Consider the following 16,160-nt stretch of genomic DNA (forward strand, 5'->3'; position numbering starts at 1 on the left):
CTTCCTCAGGCTGTGACCAGGCTTTAGACATAGTTTCAGGCTTTTATTTTGAAAAATTAACGAGTTTTTTCAAAACTAGTCAAGTGTCCTGAGAATAGTTCCTGCGCGCGAGAGAGGGGCTCCCCATTTTCCGTTTCTCTCTTAAAGAATAGGTTATGTTCCGGTTGAAATATTATCGATTATGTATGTTAAAGACAACCTGAGGATTGATTATAAAAAACATTTGAAATGTTTCTACGAACATTTCAGATACTTTTTGGTATTTGTCGAACGGAACACGGCTTTTGTTTTCTCAAAATAATGCGCAACCCAAATGGCGTTTTTTTGTGATAAAAGTAATATTTATCGAACAAAAAGAAGATTTGTTGTGTAACTGGGAGTCTCGTGAGTGGAAACACCCGAAGATTATCAAAAGGTAAGCGATTAATTGTATTGCTTTTCTTACTTTCGTGACCAAGCTAATATAAGGCTAAGCTAATGTAGCATCGAAAGCTACACTCACAAAAGCTTGGATTTCTTTCGCTGTAAAATATATTTTCTAAATTTGACACAATAGGTGGATTAACAAAAAGCTAAGCTGTGTTTTGGTATATTTCACTTGTGATTGCATGATTATAAATATTTTTAGTAATATTATTTAATTTGGCGCCCTGCAATTCAGCGGTTGTTTAGGAAAGTGAACCCGTATTCGGTATCCGTAGCGCAGTGAAGTTAAAGACATGAAGGTCAGTCAATACGGAAAATTTAAGAACTTTGAAAGTTTCTTCAAGAACAGTCGCAAAAACCATCAAGTGTTATGATGATACTGGCTATCATAAGGACAACCACAGGAATGGAAGACCCAGAGTTACCTCTTCTGCAGAGGATAAGTCCATTAGTTACCAGCCTCAGAAATTGCAGCACAAATAAATGCTTCACAGAGATCAAGTAACAGACACATCTCAACATCAACTGTTCAGAGGAGACTGTGTGAATCAGGCCGTTATAGTCGAATTGCTGCAAAGAAACCACTACTAAAGGACACCAATAAGAAGAAGAGACTTGCTTGGTCCAAGAAACACGATCAATGGACATTAGCCTGGTGGAAATTTGTCCTTTGGTCTGGAGATTTTTGGTTACAACCCCTGTGTCTTTGTGAAACGCGGTGTGGGTGAACGGATGATCTCCGCATGTTATGGTGTGCTTTGCTGGTGACACTGTCTGTGATTTATTTAGAATGCAAGGCACATTTAACAAGCATGGCTACCACAGCATTCTGCAGCGATACACCATCCCATCTGGTTTGGGCTTAGTGGGAATATCATTTGTTTTTCAACAGGACAATGACTCAACTAGAGGTCGACCGAATACGATTTTTCAACGCCGATACCAATTATTGGAGGACCAAAAAAAGCCGATACCGATTAATCGGACGATTTTTAGATATACAGTATATACAGTTGAAGTAGGAAGGTTGCATACACCTTAGCCAAATACATTTAAACTCAGTTTTTCACAATTTCTGACATTTAATTCTAGTAAAAATTCCCTGTCTTAGGTCAGTTAGGATAACCACTTTATTTTAAGAATGTGAAATGTCAGAATAATAGTAGAGAGAATTATTTCTTTCAGCTTTTATTTCTTTCATCACATTCCCAGTGGGTCAGAAGTTTACATACACTCAATTAGTATTTGGTAGCATTGCCTTTACATTGTCTAACAAGGGTCAAAGGTTTCAAGTAGCCTTCCACAATCTTCCCACAATAAGTTGGGTGAATTTTGGCCCATTCCTCCTGACAGAGCTGGTGTAACCGAGTCAGGTTTGTTGGCCTCCTCGCTCGCATACACTTTTTTCAGTTCTGCCCACAAATTTTCTATAGGATTGAGGTCAGGGCTTTGTGACGCCCACTCCAATACCTTGACTTTGTTGTCCTTAAGCCATTTTGCCAGTACGTTTAGGGTCATTGTCCATTTGGAAGACTCATTTGCTTTAACTTCCTGACTGATGTCTTGAGATGTTGCTTCAATATTCCACATAATTTCCCTTCCTCATAATGTCATCTATTTTGTGAAGTGCACCAGTCCCTCCTGCAGGAAAGCACCCCCACAACATGATGCTTCCACCCCCGTGCTTCACGGTTGGGATGGTGTCCTTCGGCTTGCAAGCCTCACCCTTTTTCCTCCAAAAATAACGATGGTCATTATGGCCAAACAGTTCTATTTTTGTTTCAACAGACCAGAGGACATTTCTCAAAAAAGTACAATCTTTGTTGCAAACCATAGTCTGGCTTTTTTATGGCGGTTTTGGAGCAGTGGCTTCTGCCTTGCTGAGCGGCCTTTCAGGTTATGTCGATATAGGACTTGTTTTACTGTGGATATAGATACTTTTGTACCTGTTTCCTCCAGCATCTTCACAAAGTCCTTTGCTGTTGTTCTGGGATTGATTGGCACTTTTCACACCAAATTTCGTTAATCTCTAGGAGACAGAACGTGTCTCCTTCCTGAGCGGTATGACGGCTGCGTGGTCCCATGGTGTTTATACCCGCGTACTATTGTTTGTACAGATGAACGTGGTATCTTCAGGCGTTTGGAAATTGCTCCCAAGGATGAACCAGACTTGTGGAGGTCTACAATTATTTTTCTGAGGTCTTGGCTGATATCTTTTGATTTTCATGATGTCAAGCAACATGATGTCAAGCAAAGAGGCACTGAGTTTCAAGGTAGGCATTGAAATACATCCACATGTACACCTCCAATTGATTCAAATTATATCAATTAGGCGATCAGAAGCTTCTAAAGCCATTACATCATTTTCTGGAATTTTCCAAGCTGTTTAAAAGCACGGTCAACTTAGTGTAAGTAAACTTCTGACCCACTGGAATTGTGAAATAGTGAATTATAAGTGAAATAATCTGTCTGTTAAACAATTGTTGGAAAAATTACTTGTGTCATGCACAAAGTAGATGTCCTAACCGACTTGACAAAACTATAGCTTGTTAACAAGAAATGTGTGGATTGGTTGAACGAGTATTAATGACTCCAACCTAAGTGTATATAAACTTCCGACTTCAACTGTATATCCTTTCAGATATCTAATGTAACTCTAGCTATTATCCTCTCAGATATCATACTCTGGCTTACGATAACTATGTTCTCTCATATCTAACTCTGGCTAATGCCAATACCAACTTTTTTCATGTCCTGAAATTGTTCAAATGCTATTTTAGGCTTAACGATTAGATTTAGGGTTTGGGTTAGGGGTTAGGGAAAATAGGATTTTGAATGGGAATACATGTGTGTGTGTGTGCGTGTGTGTGTGTGTGTGTGTGTGTGACAGGGGGTTGGGTACATGTGTAAGCAAAGAGACAAGTTTCCTTTGTCTCTGCATAATAGATGACTAAAGCTCCCTTCTATTCTCACTCACCCTCCAGTCTCTGGTTCTCCTTCTCCATGCGTAGCAGCAGTATCTGCTGGTGGATCGCCGTCTTCCATAGGGCCCGGTAGTGCACCGCCGTCCTCTTGGGCCTCTTCCCAGTGAAGGGGTCACCCGAGGTGGGCAGTAGGCTGGCCAGGGGGTCCAGACTTGGGTCGAAGGTGCGGGGGGAGAGGGGCAGCAGGTCCATCACATCACAGTGGTCTGAGAGACAACACATCCAAATAACTGAGACTGCAGTCACTTTTAGGAGGTTGTAAGTAGGGCTGTGGCAGTCACGAAATGTAATCAGCTGGTGATTGTCAAGCAAATAACTGTCGGTCTCACGGTAATTGACCGTTAATTAACATAAACAAATTTAGAATCTCCTGGCTTCCACACATAGCCTACAAGCCACTGATGCAGACCTTTGGAACATCTACATTTTAAAAAGTCTAATAAATCTATGTAATATAGCCTACGGCATCACAATAAATGCATGATTTATTTTAGACAGGTCTAAAGAAGCATGATATGAAGAAAATGTAGTCCATTTCCGAAGAACAGAATAGCATACTCTGAGTTGTCCTGGTGTTAGGCCGTGATCTGGCTATGCCATATGGCTAGTTCATTTAGTAGACAAGACTTGCTTAGAATACCGTGGCATTATTTTATAGTATGAAGAATACAATTGAATAAAGCTGAATAAAATAGAAAGGATATTTGAGGGAGTGTGCACACGAGGCTATTCTGTGTTGAGCGGTTAACAAAGAAATAGCTATTCCTATATGCTTAATTTAGAGTTATTCATGTAACTTTAGTTGTTCTACAAACTTTGGGCTATATGTTTTGATTTTTAATACTTTGTAAAGGCGCATGATGCGACTAATGGTGATTTGAAAAAAGTTGCATGAGCTCTGCTTTGTTTTTTGCTCAGGCTCATCAGTCACTCATTCACAATTTGAAAAGCACTTGATAATGCCTAGAATTTCACAGCGGCATCCCCTTTGTGTGGCCGTAGTGCACCATAAAAATTCCATGCTTTTGCAGCCAGTAGCCGTTGTGCCCTTCTCCCTGAGTGCTGCCTGCTCCAAATCACATCACAATCAGGTGATTGGGTCTTTCTCACAGGCTACAAGTGAAGACAGACACATCTGGGATGCAACTGCGCGCGTCCTTATTTCCGAGGTGCATATTGAAGATATTGGAAGAACTGTCCATGTTTACTTTTCATCAGCCAACAAGATGAGTAAACCTAACGAAAAGCAAAAGCCCTAGCCTATGTCAATCTACTATCTCCATTAGTACAAAAGTCAATCTATTCTAGGCGAGAAATAAATATTCCAAACATAGTCTGGGACAGTTGTGGGATGCGATAGATCCCAAATTTATACGACCACTACCTTCAAAACACTTTTTTATGCAATGTGGCTGATGCAACAGATCAGAACGTTTGGCTTAAAATGAACTATTAGGATTTTCTTCACATTTTAAGTGCAGCAATGCACACATGGTAGTAGGCTATAAGCACGTATGTTCCAATAGCAGGAAAACACTATTATCAAAAGTGACCGCAAATGTGATTATGCATGTAATGGTTTTATTATAAAATATGCATTTTTATGGTGAAAATTATCTTACGAAATGTGAAACTCACACGCTGCTTATGTATTCCAATTAGGTTCTACACTCCTTGTAAAGCAGATTAATTTGCTTAATTTTAAGAAGTTATTTGGCCACTTTAGTTGTGATACAAACCTATAGGCCTATGGGTTAGGCTACATGAGGTGTGCGACTATGACAAAAAAATAAGCTTTGTTTCTTATGCTGGGCATCATTCATAAGTGATGATATATAATTCACAAGTGATAGGCTAATATTGTCACCCATGAGACTATTCTTGATTTAATCTTGTCTTTACATATACTAACTAATATATGTGTGAAATTTGTTTTGATTTAGAATGCACCATTATCATGCACCTGTATTGAAACAGGGGCATGCAGGAAAAAATACATGTCATCTATGCACTTAAATGGAGGATGCTTTTCCCGTGGTTCATTTTCATGCCAGCCAGGTAGGCTATACTCCTGTTGTAAATATAAGCAATGTGCTTAATATTAGGAAAGTTAGGAAATAGTAGTAGGCCTAGCCTATAGAAAGCTGATGGGATCCTCCTCTTTTTAGTAGAGGCCATCACTGTTTTCTTGCGCAATTTCAAAGCCTATAGAAATGTTGCGCAACATGAGCTCGTGGGCTCTCATGACGTGTTTGATTAGATTTTCGATTACATTTGCATTGATGTCAGAGTGATTTGAGGGACAATAGAGTGCGGAGTACCAGGCAGTTAGCAGGTCTGGTAGGCTACTAATGACCACCAGCATCAGAGCTTGGAGAATCGCCTAATAACCGTGACTAAATGGTCACGTGGAATTTGACTGCCTTCCTGACTCGTGACCACCGTAGTGGCGGTAATACGGTCACCGCAACAGCCCTAGTTGTAAGTGGGTCTCTTGCAGGCATGGTGTTTTAGTGTTTGAGAGGCCACAAGAGTTCAAGGATATATATGCTAATCATCACAAATTCATTATACATTCCAACTTTGCTGACTATATTGCAAGCCTATTGTAATTCTGTACTAAAAGAACTGTAAGCGGGAATGCATTGTATTGGGTATTGTAATCTGATTATGCCGTTCTTAATTGCCCGATGGGAAAAATACATTTGGACTGAATTGAGTTTTATTGAATTGTACCAGTGTCTTATGGATGGTTTGTAATTACAAACCATCTGTGCTTGAGATGGGGAGCTACACTGGGGCTTCGGGAAAACAGTCTATTTTTACGACTTTTGCCAGCGTGAGCAACTTTATTAAGTGTTCTCGGGCGTGAAAATAGAATTTAACAAAATTTTACACTGAGCAGCGCCAGCCTCTCGCGGAGCCGTGCTGCTTGTGCCTAGGTTTCATTGAAATAATATAGCAGCGTCTCACACTGCAAAATTGACTTGTCCAGTGTAGCAGGCCTGTTACACACACACACCTGGGTGCTGCATGGATGTGGGCTTGTTCATGGGCGAGGCGACCCGCAGGAAGATCTTCTGTCTCCAGGACACTTTGCGGAGGTTGAGGGGTGCACTCACACTGTCACTGCTGCATCCAGATAGAGTCCTCTTCCTGCCCTCCCCATTACTGATGGGCAAGGGAAAAGGATAAAGAGGGAGGGGGGGGGGGGGGTTGAGAGAGAGAGAGGAGGGGAGAGAGAGCAAGAGAGGGAAAAGGAGGGAGAGGGAGCGAGAGAGAGAAAGAGAAGAGGGCATGTCACAAATACAAAGGCACGTAAACAAACACCCACACACACACACACACACACACACACACACCTAATCTCAACACTGAGACAGACAGATGCTAATCAACAGAATCTCCCGGTTAGTACTGCAGAAGGGTGTGTGATTAAACCACCAAGACAAACCAAAAAGGAACACTTCTCACAACAAATAAAACATTGATTGAAGACTGATTCACACATAAATATTGATTAATAAAGCAGAAATTAGTACAGTTGATCCATAATTAGTACATATAATGAGAGCAAACATCAAGACACAGATGCACTGTTACATGGATGTTTGGATCATTTCCTTGGGAAAGAAGAAGTTGCGTTTGATGGGAGAGAGGGGAATAGGGAAAGGAAGCTGATTGATCTATTTCAAGACTATGATTCCGTCTGAAATGGCACCTTATTGTGCAAAAGTAGTGCAATATATAGCAAATAGGGTTCTATTTCGGACACACCCTGTTTCTCAATTGTTTCTCACACCAAAGGTTAAAGCCACACTCTGTAACATGTGCCTACCATCAAAGAGTGGGCCACCGACAAGATAAACTGTCTTTAAATGTCAAAGAAATGTAGACATGACTTGAAAACGTCTGCAGTTAACACTAGACAATACATTTCAAAATATGTAACCTTGCGTAACCCTGGATCAGATGACAACTGGTACTCGGATTAACAAAATACTGTCTAGTCATGAGGCGCTTACTTCACTGCTCAAGAGACCCGAGTAGAGAATAACAGGAAGCGACCTCAGAGCGAGGTCAGGGCTACGGGGATACTGTTGCTGAGACGGTGGCGGTGCCCCCACATCCTATAACAGTGTTGCATAATTTTGGGAGGTGGTTCGATTTGAGATTGTAGCGCAGCTCTGGTTTCCATGTGGTCAGGAAGTGAAAAAACTCCCCATTCCTTAATGATTACAAGCATACCCATAACATGATGCAGCCAACACTATGCTTGAAAATATGAGAGTATGAGAGTGGTACTCAGTAATATGTTGTATTGGATTTGGCCCAAACATAACACTTTGTATTCAGGACACATAGTTCATTTCATTGCCACCTTTTTTGCAGTACCTTAGTGACTTCAAATCAAATTGTATTTGTCACATGTGTCGAATACAACAGGTGTAGACCTTATTGTGAAATGCTTACTTGCAAGCCCTTAACCAACAGTGCAGTTAAAAAAAAAAAAAAAGGTAAAAAAATTAAGTTACATTTTTTTAAGTGTGACAATAAAATAACAATAACAAGGCTATTTACAGGGATTCCCGGTACCGAGTCAATGTGCGAGGGTACAGGTTAGTCGAGGTAATTGAGGTAATATGTACATATAGATAGGGGTAAAGTCACTATGCATAGATAATAAACAGCGAGTAGCAGCAACGTAAAAAGGGGGTGGGTCAATGCAAATATTCCCGAGTAGCCATATGATTAGCTGTTCAGGAGTCTTATGGCTTGGGGGTAGAAGCTGTTAAGAAGCCTTTTGGACCTAGAGTTGGTGCTCCGGTACCGCTTTCCATGCGGTAGCAGAGAAAACATTCTATGACTAGGGTGGCTGGAATCTTTGGCAATTTTTAGGGCCTTCCTCTGACACCGCCTGGTATAGAGGTCCTGGATGGTAAGAAGATTGGCCCCAGTGAGGTACTGGGTCGTACGCACTACAGGAGGGGTCTGAGCACGCACCCCTGAGGGGCCCCCGTGTTGAGAATCAGCGTGACGGATGTGTTGTTACCTACCGTTACCACCTGGGGGCGGCCCGTCAGGAAGTCCAGGAATCAGTTGCAGAGGAAGGTATTTAGTCCCAGGGTCCTAAGCTTAGTGATGAGCTTTGAGGGTACTATTGTGTTGAACACTGAGCTGTAGTCAATAGCATTCTCATGTAGGTCTTACTTTTGTCCAGGGATTGCAATAGAGATTGCGTCATCCGTGGATCTGTTGGGGCGGTATGCAAATTGGAGTGCGTCTAGGGTTTCTGTTATGATGGTGTTGTGAGCCATGACCAGCCTTTCAAAGCATTTCATGGCTGCAGATGTGAGTGCTACGGGTCGGTAGTAATTTAGGCAGGTTACCTTGGTGTTCTTAGGCACAGGGACTATGGTGGTCTGCTTGAAACATGTAGGGATTACAGATTCGGTCAGAGAGAGTTGCCAGTTGGTCAGTGCATGCTCGGAGTACACGTCCTGGTAATCCGTCTGAATGTTAAAGGTCTTACTCACATCAGCTACGGAGAGCGTGATCACACAGTCTTCCGGAACAGCTGTTGCTCTCATGCATGCTTCAGATTTTCTTGCATCGAAGCGAGCATAGAAGTAATTTAGCTCGTCTGGTAGGCTCGTGTCACTAGGCAGCTCGCGTCTAGGCTTCCCTTTGGAGTCCGTAATATTTTGCAAGCCCTGCCACATTTGACGAGCGTCGGAGCCGGTGTAGTAGGACTCAATCTTAGTTCTGTATTGATGCTTTACTTGCTTGATGGTTCGTCGGGGCATAGCGGGATTTCTTATAAGCATCAGGGTTCATCCCAAAGGTGTTCGATGGGGTTGAGGTCAGGGCTCTGTGCAGGTCAAGTTCTTTCACACCGATCTCGACAAACCATTTCTGTATGGACCTCGCCTTCCCCAAACTGTTGCCACAAAGTTGGAAGCACAAAATCGTCTAGAATGTCATTTTATGCTGTACCGTTAAGATATCCCTTCACAGGAACTGAAGGGGCCTAGCCTGAAACATGAAAAACAGCCCCACACCATTATTCCTCCTCCACCAAACTTTACAGTTGGCAATATGCATTGGGGCAGGTAGCGTTCTCCTGGCATCCGCCAAACCCAGATTCTTCCGTTGGACTGCCAGATGGTGAAGCATGGCTCATCACTCCAGCGAACGTGTTTCCACTGCTCCAGAATCCAATGGCGGCAAGCTTTACACCACTCCAACCAACGCTTGGCATGTGTGGCCTACCACTTCGCAGCTGAGCTGTTGTTGCTCCTAGACGTTTCCACTTCACAATAACAGCACCTACAGTTGACCGGGACAGCTCAAGCAGGGCAGAAATTTGACTAACTGACTTGTTGGAAAGGCATCCTATGACGGTGCAACGTTGAAAGTCACTGAGCTCTTCAGTACGGGCCAGTACGGGCCATTCAGTACGGGCCATCTACTGCCAATGTTTGTCTATGGCGATTGTATGGCTGTGTGCTCGACTTTATACACCTGTCAGCAACGGGTGCGGCTGAAATAGCCAAATCCACTCATTTGAAGGGGTGTCCACATACATTTGGCCAGGTAATGTATTTCCAAAATGTATTTTTATCTTATGTCCAAAAATGAAAATGCAAAATAATAATAATAAATACACAGAATCCAAAGAATTATAAATATACACAATAAATGTCTCAAGGCTTGAACATCCTTTAACCCGTCTCCTCCGCTTCATCTACACTGATTGAACTGGATTTAACAAGAGATGATGCATCATAGCTTTTCACCTGGTCAGCCTGTCATGGAAAGAGCGGGTGTTCTTAATGTTTTGTACACACTGAACAAAAATATAAACGCAACACGCAAAGTGTTGGTTTCATGAGGTGAAATTAAAGATCCCAGACAATTTCCAAAAAGCTTAATTCCCTTAAATTTTGAGCACACATTTCTTTGCATCCCTGTTAGTGAGCATTTCTCCTCTGCCAAGATAATCCATCCAAATGACAGGTGTGGTATATCAAATCAAATCAAATCAAATTTTATTAGTCACATACACATGGTTAGCAGATGTTAATGCGAGTGTAGCGAAATGCTTGTGCTTCTAGTTCCGACAATGCAGTAATAACAACAAGTAATCTAACCTAACAATTCCACAACTACTACCTTATACACACAAGTGTAAAGGGATAAAGAATATGTACATAAAGATATATGAATGAGTGGTGGTGCAGAACGGCATAGGCAAGATGCAGTAGATGGTATAGAGTACGGTATATACATATGAGATGAGTACTGTAGGGTATGTAAACATAAAGTGGCATAGTTTAAAGTGGCTAGTGGTACATGTATTACATAAAGATGGCAAGATGCAGTAGATGATATAGAGTGCAGTATATACATATACATATGAGATGGGTAATGTAGGGTATGTAAACATTATATTAAGTGGCATTGTTTAAAGTGGCTAGTGGTACATTTTTACATAATTTCCATCAATTCCCATTTTTAAAGTGGCTGGAGTTGAGTCAGTATGTTGGCAGCGGCCGCTAAATGTTAGTGGTGGCTGTTTAACAGTCTGATGGCCTTGAGATAGAAGCTGTTTTTCAGTCTCTCGGTCCCTGCTTTGATGCACCTGTACTGACCTCGCCTTCTGGATGATAGCGGGGTGAACAGGCAGTGGCTTGGGTGGTTGTTGTCCTTGATGATCTTTATGGCCTTCCTGTGACATCGGGTGGTGTAGGTGTCCTGGAGGGCAGGTAGTTTGCCCCCGGTGATGCGTTCTGCAGACCTCACTACCCTCTGGAGAGCCTTACGGTTGTGGGCGGAGCAGTTGCCGTACCAGGCGGTGATACAGCCCGACAGGATGCTCTCGATTGTGCATCTGTAGAAGTTTGTGAGTGCTTTTGGTGACAAGCCGAATTTCTTCAGCCTCCTGAGGTTGAAGAGGCGCTGCTGCGCCTTCTTCACAACGCTGTCTGTGTGGGTGGACCAATTCAGTTTGTCCGTGATGTGTACACCGAGGAACTTAAAACTTTCCACCTTCTCCACTACTGACCCGTCGATGTGGATAGGGGGGTGCTCCCTCTGCTGTTTCCTGAAGTCCACAATCATCTCCTTTGTTTTGTTGACGTTGAGTGTGAGGTTATTTTCCTGACACCACACTCCGAGGGCCCTCACCTCCTCCCTGTAGGCCGTCTCGTCGTTGTTGGTAATCAAGCCTACCACTGTAGTGTCATCCGCAAACTTGATGATTGAGTTGGAGGCGTGCATGGCCACGCAGTCGTGGGTGAACAGGGAGTACAGGAGAGGGCTCAGAACGCACCCTTGTGGGGCCCCAGTGTTGAGGATCAGCGGGGTGGAGATGTTGTTACCTACCCTCACCACCTGGGGGCGGCCCGTCAGGAAGTCCAGGACCCAGTTGCACAGGGCGGGGTCGAGACCCAGGGTCTCGAGCTTGATGACGAGTTTGGAGGGTACTATGGTGTTAAATGCTGAGCTGTAGTCGATGAACAGCATTCTCACATAGGTATTCCTCTTGTCCAGATGGGTTAGGGCAGTGTGCAGTGTGGTTGCGATTGCGTCGTCTGTGGACCTATTGGGTCGGTAAGCAAATTGGAGTGGGTCTAGGGTGTCCGGTAGGGTGGAGGTGATATGGTCCTTGACTAGTCTCTCAAAGCACTTCATGATGACGGAAGTGAGTGCTACGGGGCGGTAGTCGTTTAGCTCAGTTACCTTAGCTTTCTTGGGAACAGGAACAATGGTGGCCCTCTTGAAGCATGTGGGAACAGCAGACTGGGATAAGGATTGATTGAATATGTCCGTAAACACACCAGCCAGCTGGTCTGCGCATGCTCTGAGGACGCGGCTGGGAATGCCGTCTGGGCCTGCAGCCTTGCGAGGGTTAACACGTTTAAACGTTTTACTCACCTCAGCTGCAGTGAAGGAGAGCCCGCAGGTTTTGGAAGCGGGCCGTGTCAGTGGCACTGTATTGTCCTCAAAGCGGGCAAAAAAGTTATTTAGCCTGTCTGGGAGCAAGACATCCTGGTCCGCGACGGGGCTGGTTTTCTTTTTGTAATCCGTGATAGACTGTAGACCCTGCCACATACCTCTTGTGTCTGAGCTGTTGAATTGCGACTCTATTTTGTCTCTGTACTGGGACTTAGCCTGTTTGATAGCCTTGCGGAGAGAATAGCTACACTGTTTGTATTCGGTCATGTTTCCGGTCACCTTGCCCTGGTTAAAAGCAGTGGTTCGTGCTTTCAGTTTCACGCGAATGCTGCCGTCAATCCACGGTTTCTGGTTTGGGAATGTTTTAATCGTTGCTGTGGGTACGACATCGTCAATGCACTTCCTAATGAACTCGCTCACCGAATCAGCATATTCTTCAATGTTGTTGTTGGACGCAATGCGGAACATATTCCAATCCGCGTGATGGAAGCAGTCTTGAAGCGTGGAATCAGATTGGTCGGACCAGCGTTGAACAGACCTGAGCGCGGGAGCTTGTTGTTTTAGTTTCTGTTTGTAGGCTGGAATCAACAAAATGGAGTCGTGGTCAGCTTTTCCGAAAGGAGGGCGGGGGAGGGCCTTATATGCGTCGCGGAAGTTAGTATAACAATGATCCAGGGTTTTACCAGCCCTGGTAGCACAATCGATATGCTGATAGAATTTAGGGAGTTTTGTTTTTAGATTAGCCTTGTTAAAATCCCCAGCTACGATGAATGCAGCCTCAGGGTGTGTGGTTTCCAGTTTACAAAGAGTCAGATAAAGTTCGTTCAGGGCCATCGATGTGTCTGCTTGGGGGGGAATATATACGGCTGTGATTATGATCGAAGAGAATTCCCTTGGTAGATAATGCGGTCGACATTTGATTGTGAGGAGTTCTAGATCAGGTGAACAGAATGACTTGAGTTCCTGTGTGTTGTTAGTAATCCATTTTAGAATAAGGCTGTAACGTAACAAAATGTGGAAAAAGTCCAGGGGTCTGAATACTTTCCGAAGGCACTGGATTTAACTCTATGGTCTCAGTTAGACAGTCAACACTAGGTGTAACCAGTAATAGACTCTCATTCTGAATGATCACACACAACGGACGGCGATTCTTATTGGTCACTGTCACATGACACCCAACTATAACTAGTAGGTATATTCTCTGCCTGGACAACTGCTGCAGGGCAGTCCAAGGACAACAAGGGACAGACAGACACTCGGAGACAGAGAGAGAGAGAGAGGACACTGACTGACTGACCAGCTTTCTGACTCCAACCCCCAACACGTCTTCTGATCAAACTGCAGCGGCGACTTCAGGAGAAGAATCTCACACAAAAGGGTTTTGTCTTGTCTCCTGTTCACCCCTGTTGTTCTGTAGTCCGGTCTGTTGTTCTAAAGCTTCGGGATGCAGACCCAGACGATGCAGTACCAGACGATGCAGAACCAGACGATGCAGAACCAGACGATGCAGAGCGCGATGATGCAGAACCAGGCCATGCAGAACCAGACGATGCAGAGCCAGATGATGCAGACATCTGTAGACTATAATAATGGATACACGATGCAGACATCAGTAGACTATAATAATGGATACAGGACGCAGATGCAGGAACAGCAGAATAATGACTACACCATCCAGGAGGACGAGTGGGACAGAGACCTGCTCCTGGACCCCGCCTGGGAGAAACAGCAGAGAAAGGTTGGATACTTCATCCATCGTCTTGTCTATTCATTTCCTGTTTCCACACGTGTAAAGGTTTTACAGTAGCCTAGTCAAGTGAGGCAAGGCTGAGGAAGTAACTGAATGTCGAAACACAGCAGTAGTAGAAGGGCTGATAAACTCTACTGTTTTACCAAGTTATGAATATTTACTCAGGTGCAAAATTAATATTTAAGAAGTTGCACTTTAAAAAAAAAAAACGTTTTAATTCTAGGCCTACAAAGAGAGGGCAGTGGTCTCTGGAAGTATTTAAAAAACGTTTTAATTCTAGGCCTACAAAGAGAGGGCAGTGGTCTCTGGAAGTATTTAAAAAACGTTTTAATTCTAGGCCTACAAAGAGAGGGCAGTGGTCTGTGGAAGTATTTAAAAAACGTTTTAATTCTAGGCCTACAAAGAGAGGGCAGTGGTCTGTGGAAGTATTTAAAAAACGTTTTAATTCTAGGCCTACAAAGAGAGGGCAGTGGTCTGTGTAATTATTTTAAAAACGTTTTAATTCTAGGCCTACAAAGAGAGGGCAGTGGTCTGTGGAATTATTTTAAAAATGTTTTAATTCTAGGCCTACAAAGAGAGGGCAGTGGTCTGTGGAAGTATTTCCTGACAGTCAAATGAGTCAAAACAAGAACACATCATAATGGGAAGGTATTTTTTTTTAAACACGACAGCACTATTAAAAGGGACATAAAATACTGATTACTTTACTGAGAAAAACAACACCCAGTACGGTGTGAGAGACACTATGTGGGCAGAGCGGGCACCAGGCAGACATGGCAGCCGAGCCAACAATAACTCCCAGGCAGTCAGGCAGCATAGCGAAGACCTGTGCTTCAGCTCCAACTCTCTCGCTGCCATTCCTTTGATTCGTGTGTTTTATGACAACTGTCAACAGATGTCTGGTAACACAGAATGTAGGTGACGTCCTCTAGGCCCGAAGCGGGAACAGAATGGACGCTGTAGGCTAATTATAACTAAAGGACTAGAGGGGGTATACAGAGTTGGCTCAGACAATGTCCTTGGTCCTCGGGTTGGCACGGGAGGACAGTGTCTGTATTGATCAATACTAACCTGATAGATTATGTCGTATTGATCAATACTAACCTGATAGATTATGTCGTATTGATCAATACTAACCTGATAGATTATGTTGTATTGATCAATACTAACCTGATAGATTATGTCGTATTGATCAATACTAACCTGATAGATTATGTCGTATTGATCAATACTAACCTGATAGATTATGTCGTATTGATCAATACTAACCTGATAGATTATGTTGTATTGATTAATACTAACCTGATAGATTATGTTGTATTGATCAATACTAACCTGATAGATTATGTAGTATTGATCAATACTAACCTGATAGATTATGTCGTATTGATCAATACTAACCTGATAGATTATGTCGTATTGATCAATACTAACCTGATAGATTATGTCGTATTGATCAATACTAACCTGATAGAATATGTTCATTTACATCTACAGATTTTAATTTTTTTAACAATATAAACCAAGTTTATGTACTTACATGATCAAATGTACTTCGTCTACTCTAGAAATCATACCCAGACCAGGTAACTTTTTTTTTTATTTTTTACAAAAGACAAATATTCTGTCACTGACGTGTCAAGATATCAGGGTCAACCTACTGTACCCCTCAGCCATGCATTAATGAGTCTCTCTACAGACGGGTTGCCTCTCACGGTGTATCAATGTTCCTGGTGCTGTTGCCCCGGGGCTGGAATCACTGAGACTATGCATGAATAGGCTATCTCATTCAACATGAATGGTAGGGCTTCCTTCCCTGCCTATGGTCCTGCCAGACAGAGACAACAATATAGCAGTGACCACAGGGAGCAGCTATGTTAAACCCTGGAGGAGTTTTAACCATGGGGATAGCACGTCCCCATTACCAGGTTATTGTATTTCAGGATCTGGGTTCTGACAATAGAGACTTATAGTTCTGGCAGACTATCTTTGTCCCAACAAAAGCTGTTCAAAGCAGTGTCCCAAATGACACCCTATTC

General features: G+C 43.1%; 2 protein-coding genes across 4 annotated transcripts in view; one reads left to right on the forward strand and one right to left on the reverse strand.

Moving 5' to 3' along the window:
• The window catches only part of tbc1d4 (TBC1 domain family, member 4), a 248,987-nt gene that overhangs the window by 29,611 nt on the left and 203,216 nt on the right, over positions 1-16,160 (reverse strand). For all 3 annotated transcript variants that reach the window (XM_071341978.1, XM_071341976.1, XM_071341979.1), the window contains 2 exons: positions 6,433-6,581; positions 3,404-3,616 (listed from right to left, as the gene is read on the reverse strand). In XM_071341978.1, the coding sequence (XP_071198079.1) occupies positions 3,404-3,616; positions 6,433-6,581 (362 nt within the window). The remainder of the gene's footprint in view (positions 1-3,403; positions 3,617-6,432; positions 6,582-16,160) is intronic.
• LOC139539195 (alpha-actinin-2-like) overlaps positions 13,599-16,160 on the forward strand; it is a 55,162-nt gene continuing 52,600 nt past the window's right edge. The window contains exon 1 of the mRNA XM_071342095.1: positions 13,599-14,109. Within this exon, the coding sequence (XP_071198196.1) occupies positions 13,816-14,109 (294 nt within the window). The 5' untranslated portion in view covers positions 13,599-13,815. The remainder of the gene's footprint in view (positions 14,110-16,160) is intronic.

This window comes from Salvelinus alpinus, chromosome 14, assembly GCF_045679555.1.
Source record: "Salvelinus alpinus chromosome 14, SLU_Salpinus.1, whole genome shotgun sequence".
NCBI lineage: Eukaryota > Metazoa > Chordata > Actinopteri > Salmoniformes > Salmonidae > Salvelinus > Salvelinus alpinus.